Genomic DNA, 12,038 nt, shown 5'->3' with positions numbered 1-12,038 from the left:
GAAGGCCAAGTATCCAGACACGTGATCTTTGTCAAGAGCCACGAGTGGGGAAAGCAGATCCGCAGTAAATTTGAGAAAGCCATTCTGTTGGTGCGCGAACCATATGGAACCTTATTAGCGGAGTTTAACAGACGTCATGGCGGACATATGGGACATGCAAGGAAAGAGGATTTTGGAAAAGGTAGGCCCATGTCATATCTTTGTACTATTATATTTGTTTCAGGAATTATTTAAAAACTAGATGCATTTATTACGGGAATGTTTAGATTGGCTGTGGTGTCCTTACACTGGACTTTCCCTCCGTGTAGATAGCCAGCCCATAGACACTTCTTTGTCAAGTGACAAAGATGGCGGCCTCCATAGGCTTTGAATTTATGGAATCCACCTTTGTACTCAATATTCAGCATGATGTTATGTGTGTACGGTAGTCGACTGGGCCTGGACGCAAAAATACCATTGCTAAGTGAGGCGTCAGGTGAGTGCAAAGAAGGCGGTCGACAGTACAGATCAAAAAAGGAGAAACGGTCAGAACGATGGGAAACTGTTAAAACGACCTTGCATATTATATTATAGATATTCCAATATTTAGGAAGATGTCAGTGTCCTTTAAATGTTTTATGACGCACCAAATTTGAAGTAGAGTTTGTTGGCCTAATGTGTTCCTATGAAAATGTGAAGCACTTTTATACCTGACGAGGTAAGATATTAATAACAACAATAACAATAATATAATATATAAAAGGTATCCACTGTCTGGTCTTTGGGAAGTGCATATAAAAGATCCATTGCTGCATTTTCGATATAGGAGTAGCCCATCTGGCAGCAGTGAGTTTTTCCTTTCTTTTGACGGAGTCAAAACAACCCAAACAGCCGTACTTTAAAATGTGCAGACATGTCTTGAACCAAATGTATCTTTTCTGTACATGTTGTCATTTGCATTATTTAGGGGGAACGAGACGTAGCCCAGTGCTAAAGTGTTTGCCTGATGCGCGTCAGTCTGGGATCGATCCCCACCAGTGGGCCCATTGGGCTATTTCTCGTTACAGCCAGTGCACCACGACTGGTATGTCAAAGGCCGTGGTATGTGTTATCCTGTCTGTGGGATGGTGCATGTAGAAAATCCTTTGCTACTAATGGAAAATGTAGCGGGTTTCCTCTTTTAGACTATATGTCACAATTAAAAAAAAATTGACATCGAATAGTCGATAATTAATAAATTAGTGTGCTCTAGAGGTACAAAACAAACGGGGGTTGTTTTTGGTACTTTTTAATACTATGGTAATGATTTGTGTTTTACAGAATGGTTTGGATATGTTCACAAAACAGCCGTTGCCTGGGTGGAGCACAACGTTGATTGGCTGAAGTTCGATGGCCCTCTATACGTCATGAACTATTCCGAATTAAGACGGAATTCTACGGAGTGTATTGAACATCTGCTTCGGTTTTTAGACGTGAACGTTACTCACTCGGATTTGACGTGCATGGCTAAAAACTCACAAGGCTACTTCAAACGACTTACCTTCAAAATGCTTGACTATGACCCGTATACTTCTGTTATGAAGTATTCGATTTCCAATTACATTCGAAATGTGTCCAAGGAAATAGAAAATTACTACAAGGGAAAGATTAGATAACCCAGACTAAAATTTGGCTAGTGTTGCAACGTTTAGTCATGTAGCCAGGACATTTGTGGGAGGAAGTGTGTGTATGTGTGCGCGCGCGCATGTCTTTTTAAACTGGACTCACACAAATTGGTCTGCAAAGTGCAACCACTGATGTTAAAGGGACAGACCCTAGTTTCAGCCCATGAAAATGCACACTAAGTTTCGTTAATCTACAAACCTGTAACACATTTGGATAAAGTTACAAGTGAGTGAAACATGATTCTGTGACTTTGAAAATAGACTAAAACTCGACTCCATAACCGATACTTCTCAGACGCACGTGCGTTTTTAAAAATATGATAAATTCATTTTCTGATATTAAAAACACCAGGATGACCAAAACCATTTTAAATGTACGCAAATTGATAACCTAAACCATAAAATCCAAGTAAAGTATGACTTCAGTTATCAAAAACAGCTATTATAGTAAAAAATATGCCTTAGTGTTTATAAACTAGGGTACGTCCCTTTAAGTTTTAAGAGCTATTGGTCTTCCTCACTGGGGGCGGGACGTTGCCCAGTGGTAAAGTGCTCGCTTGATGAGCGGTCGGTCTGGGATCGATCCCCGTTTAGGAAAATAGTGGTCAAGCTTGACATAAAAAAGAACACAAACAACAACAACAACAACAAAAACAAACAAACAAACACAACAAAAACATGCAAAGAAAAAAACATTTAAAGTACATGCATATTATAGGGTATCATTATTATTCCTAAAACTAAACACAAGAGAGCTAGACCGCATTGAATCTGCCTCGCTGCACATTTACTTTTAAAGACTCAAAGGGAGAAATGATAACGGTCAATATTTTATTATCATTTTCATTGTTAGTCTTCCCAAGACAATCCGTGCTATTAACTTTAAAAGGTCCCCCTTCCTCCCCCAACTCTTAAACTGCTGTCTTCCAATGTGACGTCACGATTACACTTCCACTGCATCTAACTGCAGACTCCGTATAAGCAACTTCTTTTCAATCAAAGATCTCGAATGCCATGTTTGCTGAGAGCTGGCTTTAGTTTGCAGATTAGACTGCTTCGTTCCAAGAACATCTCTGCCGATATCACAGTCTTTGTAGTACATAACCTCAGATGTAAAGTAATGAAGAATGAACTCAAATATGAATTTTAAAAAAAGTTTGAAATAATTTTATAGCCTAAAGATTTAATCATACGTTTGCTGTTGTGATTCACTACATTTTTTGTTTTGTTTAATGAGGTTTTTAAAAAAATGTTTGGGATATTAAAACTGATATTATGAAATTTGCCAAATATGCTTCTTGTATCTCCACTTCCTACTTCCTGTGGCGAGAAGGAGTTTTCACCACTATAGGAAAGGAAAGGAAAGACCTCAGTATATTTTAAAATATACTACGCTTACGGCTATTAAATGTTTGTGACCAACATAACCTGAGAGAGAGAGCGAGAGAGAGAGAGAGAGAGAGAGAGAGAGAGAGAGAGAGAGAGAGAGAGAGAGAGAGAGAGAGAGAGAGAGGGGGGACAGGGAGAAGGTGGATGTGGAGACTGATGGGAGACAGAAAAAGATACATAGGGAGGGAGAGGGAGGGTGACAGAGATAGATGGGGTGACAGAGAAATGGGGGAGACGGAGAGAAGTTAGGTGGGTCGGTCACAATATAGAGTCATTGTTTAACACAAGTTGAAACAAAACAGATACATGCTCTAGTGCATCATTAATCGTATTTGAATCTTATATCTGTGTGATTCTGTCTGTCATTTGCAAGACAACGTGTCATTAATTGAAGTAAGACAGCCGCTAGCACCAAATTTACATATCCCGACTCATCAACACCATCTTCATAAATCAAGGCTAATATTCGTTCCTCGTATTCAGCCTTGATGCATGTCGTCAAGAAATCGTGCCACAAAATGCTTAAATTTCATTGGATGCGATGAGATCTGATTGCAACGAATCGCAACGCTCCTTATAGATTCCCTTGTTATTGTAAACAAAGATGGCAGCGTTAGCGTCCGGCGGTTAATTTTTGATATTGCTTTCAAGATTGTCACATGTTACCGATGCTGTGATTGGTCAGCGACGTCGTCGTGTAAGGGACATAATCGGTGTTACAAATTTTCTTCCAACAGAGGGCGCTAGTAGTGGATATCAGTAATCTTGACTACATGTGTAGCATTTGGGTTAAATCCCTCAAATCAGAAAGACAACAATGCTGGGTAGGATTCGGTTTATTTGGCAACCGTCAAATAAAGGTCCTGAAAATAGTATATAAAAATATGTAATATAATATAATTGGTAAAACGCCGTGTCATCATCATACAATGCAAATGTTATACATCTCACAACTTGACAAAATACACATCGTCAAGGATACCAAGTTATAGATTACTTAACAGTTATACGTTATCAGAATAAACATGTATATACATCCAAAACCTCATCCGTGGACATAACCCACTGATTCAATACAACATAAATACACTACTGGTTCATCGATCCAGCTTACAAAATGACAAGCGCTGGCCAACACGCTTGTGAAACCAACAACACACGAAAAATGCGTGCGTTGTTACTGGAAACTATACACACAAACACCTATAAATAGTTAAGTTACACACCTTGGCTGTGGGCTATGGACCGAACTGGTTGCCGAGTATTAATGACAATTCCTCATCCTATAAACAAACATCATAATATAAGCGAAAATATATAATGGTTAGACCTATATATATTTATCGTTATTCTATACAATATAATTACCCTAATAATTATTGTCTTTACAGTTAGTAAATTAAGAATATATATTTAAAAATACATTAAAATTACATTAAATATACTTTTAAATACTTATAACCACTACCTTTCCCTAGTGTCAACTACATTATCAATTTATATCTATCCATAGTTAATACAGATTATGATTTTTATTTATCAATAGTTAATACAGATGATTTTATATCTATCAATAGTTAATACTTAAATCATAATGGAACATAATGTGCACAATAATTATATAAATATATAAATTCATGTTAGTCAAACCTGTGTAACCGTCGCAGAAAAGATGAAAAAATAATCAAGAAATAGTTGAGAATTATGTCGTGTGTTGATGGCTTGCTGTTCAATGTGAATGTGGCACGGACTAGCCGTGACCAATGTCACATGACACCAGAATAAAATATCATTGGCTAAACTCCAATTTGACCGGAAAGAAAGGTTAGGGTGTTGTCTAATAGGGTATTCTCTACGACGAATATCCTAAAAACAAACGAAATAACCCATTAATAAAATATTATAAAATAAGTAGCAAATAAAATAAAACATATATACATACAGTGTTATATATTTTTACCCCGTTACACATGTATCAAGGCTGAATACGAGGAACGAATATTAGCCATGATTTATGAAGATGCATCAACACTGAAAGGTAGTGCATTTCAAAATGTGGGGGCGGGACGTAGCTCAGTGGTACAGAGCTCGCCTGATGCGCGATCGATCTAGGATCAATTCCCGTCGGTGGACCCACTGGGCTATTTCTCGTTCCAGCCAGTGCTCCACAACTGGTGTAACAAAGGCCGTGGTATGTCTTTGGGATGGTGCATATAAAAGATCCCTTGCTGCTAATCGAAAAGAGTAGCCTATGAAGTGGCGACAGCGGGTTTCCTCTCAATATCTATGGTCCTTAACCACATGTCCGACGCAATATAACGGTAAATAACATGTGTTGAGTGCGTCGTTAAATAAAACATTTCCTTCCTTCAAAATGTGTGATTCCTGCTAGTCAGACATGATTGAGGTTCAAAAGCAGTCTACGGCACCCACAGGACGTATGTTCAGCCACTACACACTGGCAAACTTGTCATTTTATTATTAATGTCAAAAGGTGAAAAACAGAGTGGCTTTCTAGAAAAACTTTTAAATTTATGCTTTAAATAAAATATTATGTAATAAAAAAAAAAAATCTTTCTTTTTTAAAAAATATTTTTGTAACGACAGTTGATACTTTATGCATTCCAATTTAGTTGTAGTTTTCATAGTAAACTACTAGTATTTTATGTTTTTCTTTACCTGTATATAACAGCGACCTGTACTTAACGGTCACTTTTGTCAGGTCCCATGAGTGGCCGTTATATACAGGTTCGATTGTATACAGGCCCGTAGCCAATGAGGGTCGGTCGACCCCCCCCCCCACCCCCCTTTCCGATGACTTTTTTTTTTTAATATGCCCCCAGACCCACATAAGCAACTCGTGTGAGGCACTTTGTGCCTCACTATAAGCCTAAACGACCCCTCCCCCTCTCAAAATACTGGCTATGGCTACGAAGAAAATTACAAATGTCTGCTACTAACGCAAGCACACAACTACAAACACATTGGATATACAGACATAGCTATTCTAAACCAAAGAATTAATTTAATATGTAATTATTTTATTTATTTTTTATGCCAAAAAGGCTCTGTTAGTCGGAGACATCTTACAATGGCTGCAGACTGCCTTTAATATGCCAGTCTGAAAGCACCATATTTGAAATGAGAAACAGTTAAGTGGATTCACCAACAAGTTCAGTCAGAACATGTACAATTTATTCGCACCTATGGCAGTGGCGGATCCAGAAAATCCATTGGGGGAGGGCAATGGCGAGCCCTGTAACCCCTAAACGTCGTTATCTTCATCACCATTGTCATCATTTATTATTATTATTGTTGTTGTTGTTGTTGTTGGAACAAATGTAGAGGTTTCGGATATCAAAGACTGTCAAAGTAATCAAATGTTTGACATCCAATAGTCGATTATTTAATAAATCAATGTGCACTAGTGGTGTCGTTAAAAAAAATAAACTTTAACATTTCGTATTACTCACAAATTAATTGGCATTTATATTTATTTTAATGATGCTATAGGTTGTTTTTTTTTAAATCACAAATGTAGAGATATTATATTTTAGTGGAATCAAATAACTTAATCACCGCAACACAAATTATTGACGTCATTAAATTTTATGACGTCACTGTGAATGTCTAGAGCCTTAAAAGTAATACAGTTTTGTTGTTGACATTTTGCTCACAAAAATGACTTACCACATAAAAACAACCGACGGAATAAGGGTGCGACTGATTTTAGATCCCAAGCAGCAATTTCCAGAAAAGGTTTACGAAGTTGCAAGCGACGGCTTTCTGATTCAGTGGAACGACAGTGGGACAGGTGTGATTCTTTGCCAAGAAGATCAGTTTGAAAAACATGTCATGAAATGCTATCCAGGATTCGTTAAAATTCCCAATTATGCTAACATCAGACGATTGTTTCGAGAGTACGGATTTGACTGGACACTTCATGAAGACGACTCAATTGAGTTTGAGCACCCATGTCTTGTTCGTGGCAAACCTAATCTACTCTCTGGAGTTAAAACCAGACGAAAATCATTATCAAGCCCCTCGCTACGTAGAGCCAGAGAACACTTTCCGACCAAGAGACCTGCCAAACCAGAACGCCGACTTAAAAAACGACCACGATCTATACCGGAAGAAACAGAAAGCAGCGACGACTGTACAACATCATTGGGAAATTTGTTAACCTGCAACCTCGTAGGCCTACACTCGGAGAATTTGGTGAGGGAAAAACCAGACTTGGATTCCATACTTAACGTGTACGCCAAAAACGAACTGAATGAAGACGAGCTACTGGATCTGATGTACAAGAAGTCGAGTGAGGTCCAGTACACCGACCAATCGGCGCCCCAGGCAGGTTACGAATGGCTGTACAGCTACCCCATTCCACCTGACATTAGCGGAACCGCCGGCATGGAGCAGTCATTCCAGAACTATCAACCAAACGTCTTCCAGAACTACACCGATACCACGCAAGATTTCGGTTCTGGGTGGTATGGCATTTCGTCGCAGACAACAAACTTTGAGGAACAAAACGATGCCACTCAGTTTTTCAATGATTACGACAATTTACAGGACTGTCATCCAGAATCGTATGTGCAGGCTGAGACCACAGAATTTCAAATTTGTGACTCGCCTAAAACGTACGAAGAACTAAAAACAGTACATTCAGGCCTTAATTTGCAAACCGATGTTCCTGAAGATATTAATGTTTTGATGACATCCATCCAGGAGTCGTTTCCCTTAAATTATAACGGTTCTGGCGATACAGAGTCAAAACTAACGTGTTGTGATTGCCACTGCCATAAAACACCCAAACTATACGCTTAAATAGTAAATGTACACAAGGCAGTACCTAGCCTAAAATAACATGGGGGGAGGGAGTAGTGAATCAATTAGGGGCGCCAGGGTGGGAGGTGTCGTTAATATAGGTTCTCTCCAGCTAAACAGAGCACTTATAAACTAAAAAGGGCAATTGTTCGTATTTTGGAAACAGGTAACGCCACCACCCACCCCCACCCCACCCCCCACCACCAACAACTCCCGTTAGGTACGGCCCTGGTATGGTGGATCGCTCTTTATTTATCTATCTCGTGTGTAAACCATAGAAAACAGCACTGTCTGGGTTTAATTATTGAAGCATGACGCATTAAATATAATAATTTATGGTTAAACATTTTGCTGTCTGTAAATTATTATCTTAACTGTAACATGTTTGTTTTGTAAAATAAGAACCTTTGTTTAAGTGTAAATAAACATTAACTAATGTTAGTGTAAATAAGTATTTTTATAACTGAAAGTAGACTTAGAAAGTTCGTTAACTTCTTAAGTAGTGATTGTTAGTACATGTGTACCATATTTAGTTTATATCTCGATCAGATATTGATTCCTCATTTAGTGAACACTAGACCTACATCTTTGAAAAGGTTAGTGAATAGTTTGATACCAACACATTTTTAGACCTGATCACAATATGTGAAGTGGGGGAGGGGAGGGGGTGGATGTATGGAAGTAATTTTTTTAATTATTATTTTATTATCCGTCATCACTAGAATAAATTTCCATAATTTTCAAATCCTCTTGAATGTAACTCACAGAATGCACGCTCTCTATGTTTAGTACTTGGGGGCCTAATTGACGTTACGTTGTGGTGGTGCTAAAGTTATTTTCATTGCATAACAATACATTACAATTATGGTATTTTTTTCTCCAAAAAGCTAAGTAACGGAATTTCCAAATATGTATTGTAAACTAGTTGTATTTATTGGTGTAAATAAACAATATTTATTGTTGATGCAAATTAGTTGTCATCAATGTGTAGGCTAAGCATCTAAGCTAGACTTAGACTGGGAACTTATGCTAGTATCAGAATACCAACTGACACAACGGAGTTGGCAAAATCTCCGATCTCTCGACTTCTACAACTGTCCTATTGCTAGTCATAGCAACTCTTACAACTCGATTCATGTCGTATACAAATCCTACCACAGAGTAATAGTTAATCTAGGCACACCCGCCGTAAGTACGGAGTGGGGAAATTACAACGCAACTGTCGAGTTGGCGAACTCCGTCGTGACAATTGATAGTCTGAGTCTAGCATTAGCTTTCCCCTATAAATTGAAAATGACAGAAGAAAGCTACTGGCGTCGTACATAATACTGTTAAGCAACAAGAGGTCTATTACATTATTTGTGTTTATATATTCACTTCCCTCTAGTTAGTACACACCAAGGTGTTTGAGACTAGCTTTCGGCTCAGATCACCTAAACGCATGGGTATTTAAAACATTGGTCATGACTGCCTGTATTTTACAAATAAAAATCGCACGTGTTTTTTAAAACGTTATGGTATGTAACTTGACAAACACACATCCTCTCTCCAGTGTTTTGTAACTTCAAAAACACATACCATGACCCCCTTCCCCTTTAAATCGTTAATGTAATTGTTGAACAACCCTTGATAAGTATCGGTCTTTATTTATTATTTACTCTCTCTCTCTCTCTCTCTCTCTCTCTCTCTCTCTCTCTCTCTCTCTCTCTCTCTCTCTCTCTCTCTCTCTCACTGCCCTTTTCTTTTCTCTCCTTTGAATACCATCTAGCAGCTTGTCTTTCAACTTCTTTCACTACCACCTCCACATCCTGGTCCTTGTCTCTCCAGCCGCGACAGGTGCTTGTCTCTTGTACCCAGCTGTGCCACACACCTGCCACTTCGAATCATCTTTAGCTGTGGACTTAAGTCTGACCAGAGCGGGATTTAGCTGAGTCGGTTGAGGTGCTTGCGTCGCAGGATCGAACCACCTCTGTGGATCCACTGAACTGATTTTTTCTCTCGTTCCAACCAGTGAACCACAACTGGTCAAAGGCCGTCTGTAGAAAAGCGCATAAAAAAGATACATTACTGCATTAGAAATTTAGAAAGCATTATTTAAAAAATGTACTTTTCCTGTCCTAGACGAAGGAGCCGACCGAGACCGGCACATGTGCCCATGACAGGCGTGCGCTACAACAGCTTGCTCTGAATGTGCACGTTGATCCCTACAACATAACATAACATTAGGGAAAATGTAGCGGGTTTCCTCTGATGACAAGTCAGAATTACCAAATGTTTGACATCCAATGGCCGATGATTTAAGTAATTAATGTGCTCTAGTGGTGTCGTTGAACAAAAACAAACTTTAGTCTGACCACAGGAGACTGTTCAGTAGTTACATCTGGAATTGTTAAGAGGCACTTGTAACTATCTACTATTCTCCATTACTCTATACCGGCAGTCGTTAGCTTTATTAGCGGTATAGGATGAAGATGTTACGCGAGTGCGAGAAAGTACAGAGAGATAGCACCCGTGGAGGAAGTTGAGACAGATGGCCTCGGATCAGTTATATGTCCGCGCAAATAATCTGCTGTTTGACTATGATTATTTCATAAAACGGCAACTATTAGACTGAAGCTGACAGGGGAGAGCATGTAGTTTGTACACGTGTAACTTGTTGACATTGAAGACTTTTTTGTGGCAATTGCAGCCCATGCAAAACTAGTGATTTTTGTGTAAAATGGGTGTACTCCGGCTAGATTTGGTAGGTGTGTTTGTTCAAACCAATATCGTGAGAGAAAGAGCTGGACAATAAGGGTTGTCCTGTCAGGGTATGTTGCCCTCAGGCAGGCAAACGTACATACAAAAATCCTACTGATATTAGTAAAAATACTAACGCTATAATAATAGAAACATATAGCGTAAATAACTGTGGTCTGTGGCAATTAGGTCACGGTGTGGACAGCACAGAATCTAAGGAAATTGAAAGAACAAGGTCTCAACTGAATAACAAGGCCTCAAACTGAATTTTATGCATCTCGACCCCCAAATACCAGTAAACGAAATGCCGATTAATACAATTGACTGTCCCCACTTCCGCCCTCGACTAGCAGCTGTATCTTGTGATGCCTATGACTCGTGAGACAATATCAAAATCTGGCAAATATGTCCAGCCAGTTTCGATGGATGGAAGAAGCGTTTATTTACATAACTAGGAACTAATATAGGAACTAATATACACTGTACATTTAATTTGACAAGCCATACATCATTACATGTAATAAAGGCACACGTGTCACATCCATTTAGTGTTGCAATTACACATCACAAAATCATATTTATCATAAACAGACAATTATTGTGGATTAATCTACCCACCCTGTAGTCATTTGAAAAGAAAATGTATCTTTAAAAAAATACAAAAAACACCCCCACCAGTTTTGATTATGACTATAATGTAAACTTCGACCAAGTACGGAACCAAGAGGGGTGCTGGGATGCGTACTCCTAAGCGAGAAACATTCCAAAAGCCTAACACTCTTGCAGTTCAACTGATGAACTCCCAACAGACCAATTCCCTCGAAGTTTTTCTGTTTATTACCCATATGGTTAAAAATATCTTGGCATACAGTGGCGGATCCAGAAAATCCATTGGGGGGGGGGGGGGGTACCCAATGACATGATCCGCCTCTGATACATATCAAAGTTATACGTCTCACTAGAACGCTAAATGGGACGCAACACTTCGACGTCATCGATTGGAACATTACAACCTTACAGGAACATCTACCAAACGAGTTGAATGATATAAATTACAATCGAATATGTGTAATAAATAGGATATAAATGTTGCTACTATTTGAAAATTATTCCACTCGAAATGGAAGCTCATTTAATATCCTATAAATATATTACCAGTCTTGGTGGTATTTTGGTTAAATCAGGGACGCAGCCAGCCGGTTTTATTTAGATGGGGACTTTCAATTTTAGTTTTATTTTGTCGGGATACTTAATTACAATAGCAGATTCCGGCAAATTCTATGGGGGCAGGTCAACAGTTTTCCAGGTAGTGATGCCCCGTAAGCAAACCCCCAGCCCCATCTGGAGATACAGACCTGGGTTAAATTATTTGGGTTTACGGTGCATTGGTGCTGGTTCACTTCCCAATACTAGCTCCCATCCACAGCGAGTTTCATCGAT

At 38.9% G+C, this 12,038-nt stretch overlaps 1 protein-coding gene and 1 long non-coding RNA gene across 2 annotated transcripts in view; one reads left to right on the top strand and one right to left on the bottom strand.

Annotated features, from left to right (window-relative positions):
* LOC121369517 (WSC domain-containing protein 1-like) overlaps positions 1-3,065 on the top strand; it is a 12,813-nt gene extending 9,748 nt beyond the window's left edge. The window contains exons 2-3 of the mRNA XM_041494626.1: positions 1-181; positions 1,300-3,065. The exon at positions 1-181 is cut by the window's left edge and continues 59 nt beyond it. Coding sequence (XP_041350560.1) covers positions 1-181; positions 1,300-1,634 — 516 coding nt within the window. The 3' untranslated portion in view covers positions 1,635-3,065. The remainder of the gene's footprint in view (positions 182-1,299) is intronic.
* A 723-nt stretch (positions 3,066-3,788) lies between these two features.
* LOC121390869 lies at positions 3,789-4,947 on the bottom strand. The gene is made up of 3 exons (XR_005960274.1): positions 4,683-4,947; positions 4,259-4,315; positions 3,789-3,895 (listed from the first exon to the last, which is right to left on the bottom strand). It is a non-coding gene; the product is annotated as an uncharacterized LOC121390869 (long non-coding RNA).
* Positions 4,948-12,038: the final 7,091 nt, after the last annotated feature.

Source organism: Gigantopelta aegis, chromosome 3, assembly GCF_016097555.1.
Source record: "Gigantopelta aegis isolate Gae_Host chromosome 3, Gae_host_genome, whole genome shotgun sequence".
NCBI classification, from domain to species: domain Eukaryota; kingdom Metazoa; phylum Mollusca; class Gastropoda; order Neomphalida; family Peltospiridae; genus Gigantopelta; species Gigantopelta aegis.
This window is presented reverse-complemented; position numbering and strand designations above follow the sequence as displayed.